At 36.3% G+C, this 20,356-nt stretch overlaps 1 protein-coding gene across 4 annotated transcripts; it reads left to right on the forward strand.

The window, feature by feature from the left end:
* Positions 1 to 76: 76 nt before the first annotated feature.
* ATP5F1C (ATP synthase F1 subunit gamma) lies at positions 77 to 18,663 on the forward strand. 4 transcript variants are annotated; one of them, XM_090266490.1, is made up of 10 exons: positions 140 to 197; positions 3,521 to 3,665; positions 8,714 to 8,748; positions 9,253 to 9,384; positions 11,604 to 11,808; positions 12,281 to 12,424; positions 12,514 to 12,578; positions 13,602 to 13,757; positions 14,152 to 14,248; positions 18,527 to 18,663. In XM_090266490.1, the coding sequence occupies exons 2-10, from the start codon at positions 3,631 to 3,633 to the stop codon at positions 18,528 to 18,530; spliced, it is 873 nt and encodes a 290-aa protein (XP_090122616.1). In that variant the 5' UTR covers positions 140 to 197; positions 3,521 to 3,630; the 3' UTR covers positions 18,531 to 18,663. The 4 variants fall into 4 exon arrangements, with proteins under 4 accessions (XP_090122613.1, XP_090122614.1, XP_090122615.1 ...); XM_090266487.1 differs by lacking the exon at positions 3,521 to 3,665 and having other exon boundaries at positions 77 to 212; XM_090266488.1 differs by lacking the exon at positions 3,521 to 3,665 and having other exon boundaries at positions 77 to 197.
* Positions 18,664 to 20,356: the final 1,693 nt, after the last annotated feature.

Below are 20,356 nucleotides of genomic sequence, written 5' to 3' on the forward strand. Positions count from 1 at the left end.
CCAACGCTCGCGAGGTTTACCTCCGTTTGGCGTCAGGAAGCGAGACTGAAGAAGAAAGCGGGACGGGAGGGGGCGTGGGGAATCTCCTGCACATGCGCCGTCAGGCTGGTCTGACCGACCTTCAGCAGGGCTATTACCACCATGTTTTCTCGGGCGGGCGTCGTTGGGGTCTCGGCCTGGGCCGTGCAGCCGCAATGGTATGGCAGCTTGCGGTAGGAACGGGAGGGCTGCAAGGGATGAAAGAGCTTGATTAGAGGCAAGGGGAAGCGGGTGGAAGCTAGTGAGACGAAACTGGGGTCGCAGGGCAAGCCGGGCCCCAGGTCTTACGGAGGCCCTGAGAGGCCCGGGCTGCAGGAAGCTCCTCGGAGCGGAAAAGGGCACGGGAAGGGGCTTTAAGACCACTTGTCACGCCACGTCTTCTGAGGCGGGATGGGGCGGGGTGAGGGCCACGAGGAGTTGTCATCTTGGATCTCGGGATTGAAACTTTAGTCTCCATTAATTTCAGGGCGGCCTTGTAATCATTCATCTGATAAGTAATTGCAGAGCTCCTCCTTTGTACCAGGCAATGAGTATGGTGCAGCCTTTTCCTGGGCCCACAAAGTGAGGGGGAGGGGAAGACCCAAGGCAAGGTCTAGGGGAAGGTTAAGTTGTGCGCTTTTAAGACCTTGACGCCTTTTGAAACCACCCAGTGTTGGGCAGAGTTTGCATGGGCCAGTGTAGAGCGGAGTAACACTTTTACAGCTTTTCAATTCAGCCAGACGTTTATTAAGCACCTACCACATAGTAGGTGCTTTGCTGGGCACTGGTGAATCAAGTAAGTGCCCTCGTGGGCCGATGGTAGTTGGGTGCAGAAGGGACCTTAAAAAAATATGTTGGCGAGGAAGAGAGAGACAGCTTGCACTATCTTGAAACCATTATGCTGAAGCAGTAACCCTGCAAGGTCATGAAATTGTCCCAAGGTCCTGAGAGGAGGAGGTAGAGTTAAGTAACTGCCGTGCAATATTTAAGAATTTTAAGCATTGGTTCCCGAAAAACATTCGCATATTAGAAGGCTTAGGAGGAATAGGCAAATGAACGTTGGCTTGTGGTGGGACTATATAGTAGAATGAAATGTCTTGATGCTAGACAAAGTCTGGGGCAATTTCAGACACGGTGCTAAGGAGATTATAATAGGCTGTGTGTTAAAATTCCCTGGATTTACAGTAAGGGAGAATTCTAAGGAGCTAGCTATATATAGCACTAACGTAGATTTTTGTATCCTAGTTTATGTGACGGGCTATAAAGCGTTAATTGAAATAGGTATTTCTTCAGTAAGGAAAAAATTTAAAACAATAGACAAGATTTTCTGGGTAAGGAAGTAATTTAATATGATGCGAAATAACGACATAAAAATGTTGGTGGATTTGCCTTGGCAGTCAGTTTTTTCCCCTAATATTGAGAAAGAATATTCATGGGAATTGATAAGTCACTTTGGTTGAATTCTCAGTTGTGTGAATTATACCATTTGCTAATCGCTTGCTGCGCCTTTGTTAGGTACCTGGCCTACATTAAGTTGCTAAAACGTGGTGGTAAACTGAACAAATAGACATGGTCTTAGTGAGTTAGCTTTCAGGACAGTTCCTGATGTGCAGCGGTGCTCAGCAAACATCAGCCCTCCTTCCTTCCTTCCCATTCTGCTGTGTATTTAATGTTACCTGTCAGTATTTTTAAAACCTTAAGTGGTGTATCCAAGTTGATCTTTTAAAAATGTAAGGAGTTCCTGAAATAAGGACAAAATATTTAATAGAAAACTGTAGAAATAACTTTTTAAACCTTGTAAGACAATTTGAAGACCTTTTAATAAAGAATTGTTTTAAATAAGAGCTCTCTGAGTCTGAGACGAGTTATACCACGGGCCTAAATTGGAACCTCAGTCATCAAATGGAGGTCATAATCCTGACATTAATCCCTTTGGAATATTGCTTTTAAATTGGTAGGTTATGAATATTCATCAGTCATTGGTGTTCCACTATGGAAAGCATGTTCTGTCCTCTTTGCACATTTTCCATCACTCTCAGAGCCTGATGTCTTTCCTGTCCTTTTTGTCCTTTCCCTTCCCATTCATTATAATTGCTCTTTAAATTCAGAAATGAAAACCATTCTAATGTTTCACACTCCACAATTATTTTGCAAGGGTAGAGAAATACAGTACCTTTGCTTTAACAGAACCATGAAGGGGCATTTCCTTGGTTGTGTTTTTGGTTATTGAAAGCTTTTAAGTGTACAGTTGGGTGACTATTACAGTTTATTTCAGGGAGGTTTCCATGCTAACAATAAGCATGAGGGTTAATAAAATCGTGATGAAATTATTTTAATTGTTTAGGGGATCAGAAAGTACCTTAGACTTTCAGAAATTAACTTTTTTAAAAAGCATTTAAGAAAATGTAAATAAGAAATTTGAGGAAGGAATCTGCTTTTTCTGTCTCAAATTTGGGGGAAATACATCTCTATTTCCTACTGTTCTACATTTGCTAAAATGGAACATTTTATGATAGAAGATCAGTGGCTATATTGAACTATATACATTGAAAAGAAAGATGGCATTTCAGGATAGAAAAAGAAGATTGTCATTTGAAACTAAGAGAGATAATTACTTTTAAATAAAAAAATGTGAAGCAGCAGAGTATAGTATAAGATGGAGTGGAGTCAAACTGCTGAGGTTTGAATCCTGACAGCCACTCACCTGGCTGTGTGACCTTGGACAAGTTAGTGTCTGTCTATACCATTTTCTTGTCTGTTAAATGGAGGTGAAGGTTACTACACAATTAGTGGGTTAGTGTGAGGTTTAAATGAGTCAGTATTTGTAAAGAGCTGAGCAGTGTGAGATATGCTGGTTCAGGTCCATATGTATCAACTGAAAAATGAAAACCAGCTTTTATGTAAAATATAATGTGGGAAGGCTTTTTGTACTTGGGAAAGAAGTCTTGGTCATGGGCGATGATGGTTGCTGAAGAAATACAATGGAGTAGTTTTTTTTGGTTGAGGAGCAGGTGATGGACTTTCATGCAGACATTTAATAGTAGAATTAGACATACTTCATACTTTTCTTTCCTTAAAAATTAGTGGGTGCTGCTTCCTTAATTTTTATATTATACAGCATTTATATGGTCTTTAAAATTCTTTGATAAATCATTCAGCTAGCAACCTCACTGACTTCCTCCACACTGCCTTCAGCTTTTCTAACGATGCTGTATAATCATAGTAGATTATGGTAATCGACAATCTGTGACTTTTCCATCCACTGTATTTGATACATTTCTAGTTTCTCAATCTCATAAATGTGTTTCAGGACATGATGCAATTTTCCAGAACATAAAACTGATTCAGAAGTTTTTGTTTGAAAATACTGTATATTTAGTAGATAGGGTAAGCTGTCTCTAAAGTAGAGTTCAGATCAGCTCATGGTTATTCTGTATTCAAATTGTACTTTAAAAATAGAGCTGTAATATAGATTGACCTTTTTTTTTTTTTTTTTTTTTAGAAGTAAATGGAGGCTAAACATGATTGAGCTCCTAAACTGGAAATTAGGGCATGAGCAAAGCATGAAGAATCACAAAAGATCCCATCTTTTCATACCTCGGTTGGGATACTATGGAAACCAAAAACATTGTGTTCATCCTGATATGGCATGTAATTCAAATTTGTCCCATGTCTTATTCCCTGACTAGAAACTTGTGTCAATTAAGTTGGAGTGTCTGCCTATAACCGTAATGTCCAAATAGCACTTTTTATAATCTATAAATTTAGAATGTTTGGAGTGAAAAAGTCATTATACCAAAAAAGAAAACTGTCCAAAAAGAGGTCACTTTTCAAGGCCACTTGTTAATGGAATGGTCATTACGTCCAATATGTCTGCACTTGAAATAGCAGTGCTTGTCCATTAACAGCTTTAATCTTCGGTGGATCCATTCTAACCAAATCTAATATTTTCCATAAAGCTTCCTTCCTCTTATTTACATATTTTTCTTTAGCAAAGGAATACCAGTAGTAAGCTAAGTCGAGATGTTTTTAAAGATAACTGTTTGGGTTATGATCTTTCAGACTTATTTTTATGCACATAAACACAATCACAACAATAGGATCATATAGCATACCATTTCATAACCCGCATTTTAAAGTTTTCATTGATAGCCCTAGCTGGTTTGGCTCAGTGGATTGAGCACTGGCCTGTGAACCAAAAGGTTGCGGGTTCAATTCTCAGTCGGGGCACATGCCTGGGTTGCAGGCCCGGTCCCCGGTTGGGGGTGTAGGAGAGGCAACCAATCAATGTATGTAGCGCATCAATGTTTCTCTCCCTCTTTTTCTCTCTAATAATAAATAAAATTAAAAATAAAGTTATTAAGACTTTATTTTTTAGTAGTGTTGGACTTAAAGAAAAATTGAGCATATAGTACAGATTTCCATATACTTTGAACAGGTTTCCAGCTCACGTTGAACAGTGTTCCCGGTTATTAATACTTTGTATTAGTATTTAATGTACAACAATGAATAAATCAGTTTTAATACATTATTAACTAAGATGCAGCGTCCATTAAAGGTCACTCCTATAGTTCTGTGAGTTTTGATAAATGCATAATGACATGTGCCTAGCACTATAGTATCACACAGAATAGTTTCACTGCCATAGAAAAATTTCTCCCCCCAAATCCTGGCCACCACTGATCTTTTTACTATTGGCTGTAGCTCTTTCTGGAATGTCATATAGTTGCAATCAGTATATATAGCCTTTAAAGATTGGCTTCTTTCATGGAGCAATATGCAGTTAAGGTTACATCATGTCTTTGTGGCTTGATAGCTCATTTTTTAAAAATTCTGAATAATACTTCATTGTATGGGTGTACCAGTTTGTTTATTCATCCACGTTGAAGGACATCTTGGTTGCCTCCAATTTTTCACGATCATGAATAAAGCTGCTATAAGCATCAGTGCTGGTTTTTGTGTAGACAAATGAGAAGTGTTCAGTAGGTTAGATACAGAGGAGCGTGATGGCTGGATCATATGTTAAGAGTTATGTTTAAGATATGTAAGAAACTGCCAAACCATCTTCCAAAGTAGCCACACCATTTTTTAATTCCCACCGGTAATCAATGAGAATTCCTTTTGCTCCTTAGTCCTCATCATCATTTGGTATTGTTTGTTTTTAAAATTTTATTCATCATTAAAGGTTTGTATTTGTACCTCATTGTTTTAACTTGCAATTCCCTATTGACGTATGATACTGAGCATCTTTTTATATGCTTATTTTGTCACCTGTATATCTTCTTTGCTGAGGTTTCTGTTCCAGTTTTCTGCCCATTTTTAAAATTCGGGTTCTCCATATTCTTATCGTTGAGTTTTAAGAGTTCTTTGTATATGTTGGGTGACAATCCTTTATCAGGTACGTGTTTTGCAAATACTTTCTCCCATTGTGCGTCTTGTCTTTTCATTCTCTTAACAGTGTCTTTTGAAGAGCAGAAGTTCTTAAAATTAATAAAGTCCAGCTTATCAATTTTTTTCTTTCATAGATCATGCTTTCGGTATTTTATCAAAAAACTCAGCCAAACTTTAAACACCTAGATTTTCTCCTGTGATACCTTGTAGAAGTTTTGCATTTTACATTTAGATCTATGATCCATTTTGTCTTAATTTGGTGAACTCTGTAGGATATTGCCTCTTACTATATATATATATATTTTTTTTTTTTTTTTTTTTGCATATGGATGTCCAATGGTCCAGCACCATTTGTAGAAAAGAGTATCCTTTCTCCATATAATGACTTGCTGTTTTATCAAACTTCAGTTGACGTATTTGTGTGAGTGTTTCTGGGCTCTGTTCTGTTCCATTGGTGTACTTAGTGCCGTGCTGTCTTGTTTTCTGTAATCTTATAGTAAGTCTTGAAATCAGGCAGTGTCAGTTCTCTGGCTTTGTTCTTCTTCACTATTATATTAGCTATTCTGGGTGTTTTGCCTTTTCATGTAGTCATTAATATTAGTTTATTGATAGTCACAAAGTAACTTGCTGAGATTTGGAGTGGAATTGTATTAATCTGTAGATCAAGTTGGGAAGAATTGACGTGTTAGCAACATTGAATCTTCCTATTTATGAATATGAAATTTCTCTAGTTATTTAGAGCTTTCATTTCTTTCATTAGTTTTTCAGTTTTCCTCATATAGATCATATATTTTTATCAGGTTCGTATACGTCTTTTTCTTTTTTCTTAGTTGTGGTAAAGTATACATAAAGTTTATCATTTTAAGTCTACAATCTATGTTATTTCTTTTTTTTAACTTGAAACTCCAATAGTTCATAGCTGATATAAAGGGAAGCGATTGACTTTTGTATATAACCTTGTATCATGCAACCTTAGTATTCTTGGTTCTTAGCTCCAGGAGTTGTTTTGCCAGTTCTTTGACATGTCCTACCTAGACAATCTATGAACAAAAACAGTTCTGTTTCTTCCCTCCCAATCTGTATATTTTTTATTTCCCTTTCTTGTCTTATTGTATTAGCTAGGACATCCAGTATGATGTTGAATAGGAGTGGTAAGAGAGGACATCCTTGTCTTTTCCCGGTCTTAGGAAGAAAATTTCTAGTTTCCTACCATTACCGTAGAGGTTTTTGTAGATATTTTTTATTGGGTTAAGGAAGTTTTCTTCTATTCTCAATTTGCTAAGAGGTGTTTATCATGAAAGGGTATTACTACATTATGTCAGATGCTTTTTCTGCATCTATTGATCATATGATTTTTCTTCTTTAACCGGTTGACGTGATGGATATTACTTGATTTTTGAAGCATGAACCAACCTTGCATACCTGGAATAAATCCTACTTAGTCATGGTGTATAATTCATTTTAATATTTGTTGGATTCAGTTTGCTAATATTTTGTTGAGGATTTTTGCCTCAGTTCATGGGAGATATTATTCTCTAATTGTTATTTCTTGTATTTATGTGGTTTTGGTATTAGGATAATGCTAACCTCATAGAATTAGGACTCTGCTTCTAATCCTATGTCCATTGTTTTCTTTTGTGGCACATCAACTATTGTTTACTGCCAATTACAAATCTGTATCAGAAATCTCAAAAACCTTAAATGTTTCTCGTACCCATTGAACATTTCTACCTGGTCCCATGGTCTTTCTAACTATCGTCGTCGGCAGCCGTCTGTCTCGAGAGACGATGGTGTAGCTTCTTAAGAGTCTATCTGCACCGCCGAGAATGGCTGTGCAGTCCAACTCGGGAGTGACATCGTATCTGTCTCCTCCCGTGTTGAATCGACATCTTGTGATGACGCTGAAGCTACAGAGCCTGGGCAGGGTAATATGGAGGGTCTGCTGTTGCCCATGCAGCAGACCCCCCCTCTCTTCGCAGCTGAAGGGTCCAAGGGAAAGACGGAGTCGATACAGCTTGGGTTCAGGTGCGCCGCAGGAGTTGCCGGTGTTGACTACAACGTCAAACCGCCTTAGGGACTCCGGCTCCGGATTTTCTGTCGGGGTTTACTCCCTTAGCCTTTCCCCTGAAGAGGTATGCCGCAAGGCAGCGGAGGTTTTTTGGAGTCAGAGTTTTCCTTCTCTAACTATATCATAGTCAAAAATCATTATCTCCAGAGAGATCACCTGCACCCAGTTTATCTATCTTGGTTAATGACAACACTATCCACTTAGGTCATTAAATTAGAAAATTTTGGGTCGTTCTTATTGTTTTCCTTTTCATTCTTAAGAACTTGATCTCACACTTGGTCTCTTGTTGGCTTTGCTAACATCTTAGTCCAGGTCCTTGCTTCTTTTGTCTGGAAGCTGCAGCGGTGCCTAGTCTCCATGTCATCAATATTCCAACATCATTTTGTGATTTTCACTGACATCCAAAATACTACACTGAGAAACTAATCTGATTTGTGGGCTTACAAACATTCATTTCCTGATTCTTCAGTTCTTCTGTGGACCTTTGTGAGCCAACCCAGGTATTTTGTGTGGATTTAAGTGCTGGAAGATAATTTATAGTGGATGTATAACATGTTGTCTTCCACCATAGGCAGGGACCCTCTCCTACTATCTTTCACTAACATTACATTTAAGTCAAACCATTTTGACTTTTATGCATTATACTTTAAAGATTGTAGAAAAACCTAACATAAATTTTCTGTAAATCTTAAGTTTTCATGAATCTTGATTATGAAATAATAGTATGCTGCTTGTCATCAGATACCATGTCCTGAAGAATAGTAGCTACTTAGTAAATGTTTATTGAACTGAATTGGAGAAGCTAAGAATTGATTGGAATAAACTACTTTCACACATTTCATTGTGTTAGAATAAAAGATTTGGGTGAACTGAGGAAGTCAAGGAATGCTTTTTTTAGAGGTGTCTGACCTCGAGAGTTGGGTAGCCTTACAGGAAAGGACTTTTCTGTTGGGGAAACAATATAAGCGAAGACATGGAGCTGGGAACAGCATGTGTGAATGACTTTGTGACTTCAGGGAAAGGTTTGTGGTAGGTCAAATAAAATGAGGCCTTTGATACAGGATTTGGTATCAGTATTTAATTAAAAAATTAATATATATACATTCAGAGTCCTATATCTGAGTATTTCTTTATGGAGTATTCTTTAGATAAACATAGTAACTTTGAAAGTTTTTCATATATAATTGAGCTGTTTTTCAAAAAACTAAAATATTTTTTAAAACCTTTTATTCTCAGGATCCAGGTTCGAAATATGGCAACTTTGAAAGATAGTAAGTATTTTATCTCAATATGTAAATTAAGAAAAACTAAGTTTGACAAGTAATACTTTCAAAAATATGCTGCTTTTTAAGCCCATTGTATGTTTGGTTAAAATTGACAAAGTAAGTCTATCATGTATGTAGGGCATTGAACTTGTTTTAGAAAAGACCGGTGGGAGGTGACACATGGTGGTTCTGATTCTATTGTCTGTAGAATGATAATGTTATAATTAAGAAAAATGATACTATTTGTAGATATATAAAAACTTATGGAATATGTGGTTGAAGGTCATTTTCAATATCATTTAATATGATTTACTGTTCTTATGTTGTCAGCTAAGTTTGACCTTTTATTAGTGCTCATTGTAACTTTAAGCCTAGTTTAGCATCGTGCTGTGTTAATTGATGGTCTAAATGCTAATTATTCTACCTTGCAGTTTAGAAAAATACTGTATTTCAGTAAATTCGCAAATGAAATTATAACTTTTATCTTAACGCAGCACTTCTGTTTTTCAGTTACCAGGAGGCTGAAGTCTATCAAAAACATCCAGAAAATTACCAAGTCTATGAAAATGGTAGCAGCAGCAAAATATGCCCGAGCTGAAAGGGAGCTGAAACCAGCTCGAGTGTATGGAGTGGGATCTTTGGGTAAGAGAAGGGTGTAATTCACAAATTATAAAGAGCTACTAAATATAAAGATGACTTCTGTATAGTGCTTACCATGAAGATGGACCTATTCTGAGTATTTCACATGTATCATTTTTCATAGAACCCTATGAGGGTAGAAACTATATCAGCCTCTGCCTTGCAGATGAAAAAAACTGAAGCAGTGACATAACATAACTTGCACAAGATCATATACCTATTATGTTAACTTTTTAAATACTCTGAAAAGTTTCCTACATTGTTAAATGTGCCATTAAAAGAACTTAGCAACACAGTGCTTCAAATTCCAATGCTTGATTTCATCCTATTAGTTGTGAAGTGATGTTTTAGGACTACATGGTGGGGAGATGGTATGCTGCAGTAGAGGGCTGACCAAGCAGTCATGGACATGGCTTGTGAATACATGAGTGCAGTGTTTAAACATCAGCTGGAAGGAAAGTGAAATTTGCTCATTTCCAAATTAAAGAAAATATATCTGGATATTAATATATCTGTATTAGATGTAAATTGTTCTGTACAGTAGTTATCATGTGCTCTTCCACAGTTTTTAAACATACATTTACACTGCCAAAGAAAATTTTCTTGAGGAAATCAGAGCACTAGACCTCAGTGGAAATGCCTCCTTACTTGAAAACAACATACTTAGTTTCACCTAGAGAAGAGCTGCTAGGTTAGGTTTTAGTAATTCTTATCACCTCCAGCTATTTGCTCTCATGTCTCCTTCCCTGCCTAGCACAATACTAAGCGTCTAGTTGGCAGCACAGTAAATGTTGGTTGGAAAATTACTCTAGTTATTTATATGAAGAAGGAAAGTCTTTTTACTTGCTGGATGAGCAAGTATAAATCTGTTACCCTCCAAAAGTCTATAACCACAAAACTATAAAGAAGAAACTGGCTTAGATATCAAATTATAGTATTTGTGGAGAAATACTAAAAATCCAGTTTGAGGTTGCCAGTCAACTTCTAAAGTCCTTCAGACTAAAAAGATACTAACTGGTAAATATTAAATGGTTAATCATTGTAAATATTTAAAAATGTAAAGCAGGTATTTTATACTGTACAATATAAAATATAAGAAGAAACTTAAATATTCTCCCCACTGCTGAGCTTTGGAGTTGAGTATTCTCTCTGCTTTATATTGAGGGTCTCAGGTATTGAAATTTGAGAATCACTGCTCTATACTGAACAAGGTAGTAGTAGCAGGAATTTTGTTGAAATGGGTGAATATGGCAGCCATAAAGATGTACCTGGCAACTACAGTGAGCACTGGCCGCAGAAATCCATCCTGCAGTTGCTTCCAGGCCATGCTCCGTGGCCTGCTTCTAGCCAGCACCTGAGCACAGGCTGGATACAGGCAGACATGCTCTTGGGAGACCTGGGGTTGCAGCAGCCTTACTGAACTTCCCTTAAATTGTACAGTGGTCTGGGAAGCTGCCCTTTAACATTTCTTACCACGGCTCAGATCTGCATTGTGGTATGTGCGAGTGCTCTTCTGACTTCCTGTTTTCTCACAGGCATATCTCCTAGTAAAGTCCATGTATATTTTATCCTATTGAACCTTCTCTTGACCTCTGCTTCTTGGAAAACTAGACCAACAAAGTGAGATTTTTAAAGTAATCCCAAAAATGAGATTGGCATCATTATTTTAACATCACCAGGTTTTATGGTTTTATTTTTAATTCTCACCCAAGGATATGGTCATTGACTTTTTGTTGTTGATTTTTATTAAGAGCCTGATATGCAGACTGTGTAAGCAGCTCAGCAAAGATTTGCCTCCTGGTTTTTTGTTTGTTTGTTTGTTTGTTTTTTTGTTTTTTTTTTGTTTTTTTTTTTTTGGTGGGGGGCTGTATACTGAGGGTTTACATTATTTAGAAGTGTGATAATAAGTTGTTACCTCTAATTCTAGCCTCATTAAAAGTTCTTTAATGATATTAGAGATATCTTTTTAGTTAGTATTTAAGATAAAGTGGCCATTAATGGGCCCTTAGGAACCTTTGTCATATAGAGGTTTAAACCTTTTTGGTTTTAATCGTGATTTTAAGTGGAATAAGTATATGGGCAGTTTTCGTTATATTCGTCAAATGCCACCTAAATTTAAATGCATCATTTTGAAAACAGCAAGCTCTTTTGTAAATTAGGGATTATTGTATTTAGTATGAATTAATATAAAAACTCTTTTGCTTTTTTTGTTTGTTTTTAAGCTCTGTATGAAAAGGCTGATATTAAGGCGCCTGAAGACAAGAAGAAGCATCTCCTTATTGGCGTATCCTCAGACAGAGGGCTCTGTGGTGCTATCCATTCCTCAGTTGCTAAACAGATGAAAAATGAGGTGGCTACTCTTACAGCAGCCGGGAAAGAAGTTAAGATTGTTGGAATTGGAGATAAAATTAGGGGTATACTTCATAGGTAATTTAAATATATATTACGGTTTTGTTTTTATTTTTCCAGTGTATATTAGAATATATAGATTTCTCCTATTTCCTTCTTATGTTTTGCTTATTCTCATCCAAGCCATGAATGGAATGCAATGGGAATATCAAAAACTATTGACATTTTAAAAAATCCGGACTGAACTCTGAGGAGCTATCACAGGCTGGAAGTGTCAGAATGAAAAATAGTTAATTAGGATTCAAAGAAGAAAAAGGCATAGAGAAATATAAAACAAGAAAGGCCTGGTTATTAGTCCTTAGTTCTATGCAGTTGCTAAAGAAAAGTAATAATCATGATAATGTATGGAACAACTTAATTAAATGAACACCCTCGCCCCCATAAAACCAAAAAAGCCTTGATCCATAGCAATTTCTTCCTTGTTTCCTGTGTTCTTTTAGAAGAAAAATTCCATTAAGCTATTTTATGTGCTCTTTTGATTTTCTTGTAGGACTCATTCTGACCAGTTTCTGGTGACATTCAAAGAAGTGGGAAGAAAACCCCCTACGTTTGGAGATGCATCAGTCATTGCCCTGGAATTACTAAATTCTGGATATGAATTTGATGAAGGATCTATCGTCTTTAATCGATTCAGGCAAGACAATTTTACCAAAGAAGTGAATGTCTGTTTAACAGTTTAAAAGTTATTATTTTGAAATTTACATTTGCTTTTGTCATTTCTAGGTCTGTCATATCCTACAAGACAGAAGAAAAGCCCATCTTTTCTCTTAATACCATTGCAAGTGCTGGTATGTAGTTTTTGTATGACAAGTGTTTTTCCACGTAGAAAGGAAAGATTCGTATATTTAGGAGAATAGTGTTTGTCAGGATGGCCTGTTCAGCCATAGCAAATGATGTTGGGCTGTTTCTAGCACCATTTATTAATGGCTTCCATGATGTATTAATCCGTGCATTGTTTGGCAACGTTAACTCTGTTCCTTCATTAATTGAACAAATAAGTATCTCTTGAGGGCAATCATTAGACAGGTTGAGGAGCCAAGCTAGACATTGGCTTTGCAGTCTATGCAAACTCTACTTAACTCCAGTTAATCTGAAGCTCTAGGATAGAGATTTGAACAGTGTTCACAACTTATTTATATACAGTTGGCACAGTAAATTCTTGTTTTATTTGAATAAAGTCACCATTCCGCAGTGAAGCATTCTAGAAACAATATTCTGGAACTTATTTTATTTTCCTAAGGCATTTTCCCCTTTTATGTATCACATTTCATTTATTCTAAGATGTACACTTTTTTTTACATCTCTGAAATAGGGATGCTTCTCCCAGTCAACAGTGTATCATTTTTAATTAGCTACGTTATTTTCTTACTCCATTGAGCCACACACATGCCTGGCTTTAATTAGCTACGTTATTTTCTTAATGGTACATCAGATATGGGTCATAATCTGCTGCATCTTAAGTTTGATGAAACAGCAACGTTTTCATGTTACCCTAATGAAACACTTTCCTGCTCTCATTTTCTGCTGACACTTTGATTTCTCTAGTAATCAAAAGGCTGAATTGAGATTTTTGTATTATACTATATACTAGTTTTCAGACCATGAAGTGTAGTAGTTATTTTAAAACTTCCAATCTTTGTTTACATATTTTGCTGGAAATCTGCTCTAATGTACAGTGTGGAAATAGATGAACTGTTAGAACTGAGTCTTTCTGCTCAGTAATTATAGAGGATTTTTAAAATAGGAAGCCATTTTGATTAAATCAGTCTCTGTGTGGTATTGCTTCAGATATTTACCACTTGTTTTAACAGAGAGCATGAGTATCTATGACGACATTGATGCTGACGTGCTGCAGAATTACCAGGAATATAGTCTGGCCAACATCATCTACTACTCGCTGAAGGAATCCACCACGAGTGAGCAAAGTGCCAGGATGACAGCCATGGACAATGCGAGCAAGAATGCTTGTAAGCACACAGTAGATTTTCTGAGAAAATTCTGCTACAGAGAGTAGCATTAAGACCCTCACATCAAAAACATGACCATTCTTTAAGTAGATCAGGAAGATAGAGAAGTAATACTGTCTGCCATAATGGAAATACATCTTACTTGGTAGGCAGTAAATTTGCAAGTACTTGGAAAAGGTATCTCACGGGGGATTCAAATATATCATCCTGAAATTTTTGGAGGCCCACTTTGGTGTGTTGTTGCACCCCCCCCTCCGCCCCCTCCCCCGCAAAACTAAAAAACAAAAACCAATTTTATTGTTACATTAAGCAACATATATCTATGAATAAATTAATGAAGTTATTTATTTCTAGTTTTAGATTTTGTTGTCTAATCTTTTTGTTTTGTTTGTAGCTGAGATGATTGACAAATTGACTTTGACCTTCAACCGCACCCGCCAAGCTGTCATCACAAAGGAGTTGATTGAAATCATCTCTGGTGCTGCAGCTCTGTGAGTACTTGCAGATTGTCTTCAGAGAGTTTTTGTTCTCCTGTCTCTGTCTTTGTTACTTTAACCTTTGCATGTTTAAAAGTTTTCGGGTTTTGTCTGTTAAAGATGAAATGATCCATTTCTTAGTCTTATATCTCTGCTCATAGGATACAAAAATTTGGTGAAAAAGGAGTCTCTGGTTTATTATGATTGTTTCAGGTTTAGTTTCTTCTTTTAGAAATCAATATATTGCTAGCTTTTACTTCCTAAATCATTAGGAATAAGGATATGGATAATTCAGTATCATTTATAAAGTCTGTCTTTGGAAATTAAAATATTACAAACCAAGCTTTTTGAATTGAGGAATGGTTTGGGGTTTGGCTTCACATATAAATCATTTAATTGTAGTAGGGTTCAGGACTTTTTAAATTTTTAAGTTTTTTTTATATCAGTACCATAAAATAGTGTACCAATTCCCTCGCGAGAATACTGCTTGTGAAACAAAGGTTAAGAGACTTCTATTCAAAAAATTATTAAATTGTACACTAACTATATGCACAGTATAATTATTAAAGGATGTGATTCTTGCAAGGCATTTATATTCTAATGGGATAAAAACACATGCAGGTAATTGTGATGAAGGAACAGATGTGTAGTAAGTTGTCTTTGACTCTTTCTTTATCCCCTACTACTAACTGGTCACCAAGTTCTCTAAGTTTTACTTTCTAAATAGCCCATGACTTTCCCCTTTATGCTTATTTAATACAGATCTTGTCATTTCTCTCTGGAATTAAAAAATACATTTTTTGAGAGTGTTTTAACTGCCGTACTCTGTGCTGGCCACTGAGGATGTAGTAGTGACATTATTTGCCCTCAAAAAGTACACAGCCTTAACAGGGAAAATAGACATATTTGAAATTGCAGTAGAATGGAGGACAGAAAACTGAGGCATAGAACTAAGAATGGTTTTCTTATTTTTCCTTTTATGCATTTATTTTTCTAATCGATTTTAAAGAAACATCAATTTGTTGTTCCACTTATGCATTCATTGGTTGATTCATCTATGTGCCCTGATCATGTATCGAACCCACAACCTTGGCATATCAGGAGGGTGCTCTAACCAACTGAGTTACCATCCAGGGTCTGGTTTTCACAATTTTAAAGGGTTATAAAAAGAGAGAGACAGTATGTGACCCACAAAGCCCAAAATATTTACTGTCTAGCCATTCACAGAAAAAAAATCACTGATTCAGTGACAGAGTGGTATAATGAAGATAATAGAACCCATTCTCTCACTTTATCAACCTTCAGAAACAGCTTTGTTTGTTGATATACGAGTATGTGAGCCTATAGTTTCTGGCCACCAGCACTCTCTGTAGTCTAGTCTCTTACCACTACCACTTGAGCCACATGTTCTACAAACACATCGTGCTCTTTTACCTTCAGAGTGGCACGTGCCTTTGCCTCAGGTGCCCTTTTCTTCCCTCGCGTGCTTGGTACTTCATCGGACGGACTCCTGTTTATCCTTCCTAACTGAGCTGGGGGAAACCTTTCCTCCAGAAAACCCCCTTGCATAGTTTGGGTGGGGTACCTTTCTTCAACATCCTGTGCTTCCCTTTATCAGCACTTAACAACATTTTATTAGGAATTGCCTTTTTATTTGTGTGTTCCTGTGGCTTAGGAGGGACTGCCTTACTCACTTTTGTAGGCCCATCACTTGGCACATACTTGCTTAGTAAATGTTGGTTAAGTAAATGAAAGACGTACCATAAGTATATTAAGAACTGGAAGTTCAGAAGAGGGAGAGATAACATTTTACTGAGTATGTGAAAACATAGGTCCATATTTTGAGAATTAAGGAAAGGTTCATCACTAAGGTGAAATTTAAACTGGTTCTTAAGCATCGTCTCGAGGATAGAACTGGGCAGAATTCCAAAGAGACACAAATAAAACTTATGGGACCATAAGCTTTGCTATCTTAAGGATCCTTCCTTAAAGACTAACCCATCACTCAGCCTGGTCACTAATGTTCTAATATCTCATAGAGTACAATACAGAGCAATGAGTGGCCCTAACATTTAATGTCTTGATAAACTTGGTTAAGATACTGTCTCTGCGACTCAACTTTGTCATCTAGAACATGGGGCCTAATCCAAGGATTAAATAATTATATTACTCATTATCCTCCTTGTTATATGTCCTACTGCTAATGCTAAACTGATTTCTTCTTGGATGGCAAGTGTGGGAAGACCGGGAGGAAAGACTGCATTCTGAAGGTCCAGGGGGCTGTGAGATCCAGAGAACCAAGATTCTTAAAGAAAGCTAGGAATAAAGTGTGAGGATATACTTTCTGTTGAACTGCAGACTAGGATCTTTCTAGATTAGAAATGTGGGAAACCTGACTATGAAGTAGCAAATCAAGGGAAATAGTAAGAGGAAGATTAAGACATAAAACTGAGAAGTAAAAAAAGAATAATAATTGGAAATTGACTATTAAATTTTCACCTTTTAGAAAGGTCTACATCCTTTAGAAAAAGTTAGCTCTGGCCCTGACCAGTGTGGTTGAGTTGGTTGGGTATTATCCTGCAAAGCGAAAGATTGCCGGTTCAATTCCAGTCAGGCTAGGTCCCCAGCTGGGCGTGCACCAGAAGCAACTAATCTGTTTCTGACATCCATGTTTTTCTCCCTTTCTTCCTCCCTTCCCCTCTCTAGAAATAAACAAAATCTTTTAAAGAGAAAGTTAGCGCTGTAGTCCCAATGTTGGATTGTTTTTATGAATGAACTTGCATGCTTTCTAACCTATCAGTTTTTTCTGGTTAAAGACTTTAATATTTAACATAAACACATTTGGCTCTTCAATAATAAAATAAAAAGCCTGAATAAACCACAATATTTGAGGTGTCAAGTATTAGTTGCCAGCCTAAAATGTATAATATATTGTATACTATTTATAGAAAAAGTAGTGATTTTAATTATACTTTCAGTCTTGCTTACTTGCATGAATATGGTTTTATTGCTTCTAACCAGATTGAGATCTATAACTTTTTTATATACCCATTGACTGTTTTAAAGGACTCTTTTGGTAAGTATATGATATCCTCAAGGTGACAAATGAGGAAAGACTTTTGGAAATTGTACATGATTAACTAGCATGGATTGCCTTTTAACCAGTTTGTTTGTGTTTGTCTTTTTCTTCTAATATAATAACCAGGGATTAATGAAAATCAAGTTTCGTCCTCAGACAAGAGGTAAAGTGGTAATATTTTACACACTTTCCCCATAGCCCTTCAGAAAAGAAACCCAGCCAGTTAGAACTGAAGCTAACTTAGCAGCAGTGGCACTGATGAGAGGTTTAGACTGCTAGGCCTGTTTACCGTAACAGCCAACTTATGGCAGCACATGGGTAATACTGGGCAGCTTTTGTCCTTAGATTTGTTAAGTAAACCTTAAGTATAGAGAATTAACATCATGTTGAGATATTATATATAGATTGGTGAAGAGCAGTAGTTCTCAAACTTAATAAAAAACAGCAAGATTCTCATCTTTTTCTGTATTCATTCAATTTGGATATCACATGCTGGAACACTACCATATACTCTTGAGAATGAGACTAAAACAAGGCAAGTTACATTATTATGAAAATGGTCTTGCCCTCATGAATCCCATGAAAGGGCCTCCAGACCAAAATCTGAGAACCACTAATGTAGAGTAACATTGTATTATGTAATGGAAAGTCAGTTCTTTAAATCCCACTTAAATATGTATCATCTCTTTTTCAAAAATTTTTTGTATAACATTTATTAAAATAATGCATGGGTTAAAAAACAAACAAGGAACCAAAGAATTAAAATGCAAGCTATGTAAAATTCCAACTAAAACCTAAAAGTATCTGATATATTCATTCATAAGCTAACTGAAAAGCCCAAGAAAGTCAAGACACCCAATATAATACTCAAAAACAATTGGCAATTTTCAGTTATCAAAACAGTGGATTTTGCATTTTATATCCTTTTCTCAATCAAGAAAAAAGTTGTATGACATACATAAAACAAGTTAAAAAAATACATTATGAACTTGTAACAGTGGCTGTAAATATATTATTTTACATGTTTCTCATAGGCGATAGGTTGGTTATGGTACATACATAGAACGGAACTTCTAAGATAATAAACAAGAGACAGAAATATATGTCAGCTGTATGGTAACATACAAGCAACACTCCCTGTATTATTTCTCAATGTCATTATTTTTTCCAAAAATATTGCTTAATTTTTATTTGTTCTGTACTTTGTTTTTCAGGTAAAGAAGGAAAATTCAGCCTGCTGATTTGTTTTTAGCTTACTGCTGTCCTGGTCAGAAGAAATTTTTGGTCCATTGTTTAAATTACTAAAGACAGCAAGATACATGTAAATTATCTTACAATAAACATCTTACAGTAAAAGAAAAAAAAATCACTGTGTTTTCTTAGTATATAAGAACAATAGTTACAGTTTTTTAAATGATGTGTTAAAATATTTTAAAATATTAATATGCTATTATTGGGGGTTTTTTTTGAGTAAGAAGATAATTGAAGAGGCTCTTCTGAAACAACTTTTCAACACAATGGAGTAAAAATATGACTGCAGTCATTCATTGTTCCTCATATGTGAGAGAGAAAATTCCAGGCATATACTTAGTCTAAATAAATGTTTTAAGTTATCTTTTGTAAGCATTAAGAAACATTCCCATATGACATTCACTCCATATTCACATTTAGATAGCCATTAAGACTGGGTGCCTAGCCAATCCATGCAGTGAGTTGGCCGTGCCAGAATGTTGGGTTTTTCCCCCTGTTTGTTTAAAATAGGGAACTTAGGTATTTTTTTGTTTTGTTGTGTTTAATTACAGAAGTAATACATTGCCCTGGCTGGTGTAACTCCATTGGAGCGTCATCCTGCAAACCAAAAGGTCACAGGTTTGATTCCCAGTCAGGGCATATGTCTAGGTGCAGTTTCTGTCCTAGGTCAGGATGTATATGAGAGGCAATCAATCCATATTTCTCTCTTCCTCCCCTTTCCTTCTCTGAAAATCTATAAGCATGTCCTCAGGTAAGAATTACAAAACAAAAGTAACATATACAGAAGTGGACAAAAGTAGATTTACAGTTGTGAGTATGCAAAAGTTTATTCTTGTATTATTAATTACTGTATTTGTTTTTCCATACAAACTGTAAATTTACTTTTGCCCATCCTTATAATTTCCCAAATGACTGCAGAACTCTAAGAAATATAAAAATTTAAAACCCAACCTCAGTTATCAGTTTGAGATATATTACTCTTGACTTTTAAAAACCATTAAATACATATATGAAAAGTGTTTTATTTTGCCAACTATATTCATAAAATTAACTGAGTAATATAAAAATTGGTTAGCACACACAAACCTATAAAGAGCAGTACTGTCACTGTAAGAAGAAGGCTGCCAGAAGACAACACAAGCCCAAGGTCATTTTCTAACTTCACTAAAATTTTGTAAGAGCCACTTTTGCATGGGTCAGCAAATGAGGCAGTAAGGAACAGCTGGCCGTAGTGAGGCACTGGGCAAAAGAGTATGAGTCAAGTACCAGACACCTTAGAGGGGAATGTCAACTGGGAGTGGGGTGCTGTATGTTTTTTAATTTTGCTTTTAAACTCACATTGGCCCACCTCCAATTTCTAGGCTAGCAGAACACTCAAGAGAACAAATTGGATATTATAGACCATAGTAGAAGGAAAAGCAGGAATAATAGCACAACATAAGAAACAATCCTGATAGTGGCATAGCTCAAGTTCAGAAGAGGATGTGAGTTAGGGACTGACAGTAATAGCCCTCCGTTGTCTTGGGGATGGAATGTTCCAGTCTGTTGGTTGTCCTCCGTCTAGTGCATTGTGGTCCTGAGTTTTCTTTGCTTTCCTGACAAGATGGACTTAGCAGTTTAAGTTATGTAAGAAACTACAAGTGCAAAAAAATTTTTTATTGTAATCTCACTATTATGACAGCAAAAAAAAGGGGCTATAACTTGGGTAAACAAACTCAGGCTTACTCTTTAAGACTCTACATGTCTAAACTGCATAGCATGGTATGCTCATAATCCTGTCCCAGGTAACCTTT

Source organism: Furipterus horrens, unplaced genomic scaffold (genome assembly GCF_987537825.1).
Source record: "Furipterus horrens unplaced genomic scaffold, mFurHor1.1.pri manual_scaffold_2, whole genome shotgun sequence".
Classification (NCBI taxonomy): Eukaryota; Metazoa; Chordata; class Mammalia; order Chiroptera; family Furipteridae; genus Furipterus; species Furipterus horrens.

What these genes read in the sequence shown, in the direction of transcription:
- ATP5F1C (XM_090266487.1), top strand. Translation starts at nt 142, where the DNA reads ATGTTTTCTCGGGCGGGCGTCGTTGGGGTCTCGGCCTGGGCCGTGCAG. An exon ending in CAATGGTATGGCAGCTTGCG is followed by an intron (nt 213 to 8,713) that starts GTAGGAACGGGA and finishes TTTTATTCTCAG; the next exon opens with GATCCAGGTTCGAAATATGG. An exon ending in TATGGCAACTTTGAAAGATA is followed by an intron (nt 8,749 to 9,252) that starts GTAAGTATTTTA and finishes TCTGTTTTTCAG; the next exon opens with TTACCAGGAGGCTGAAGTCT.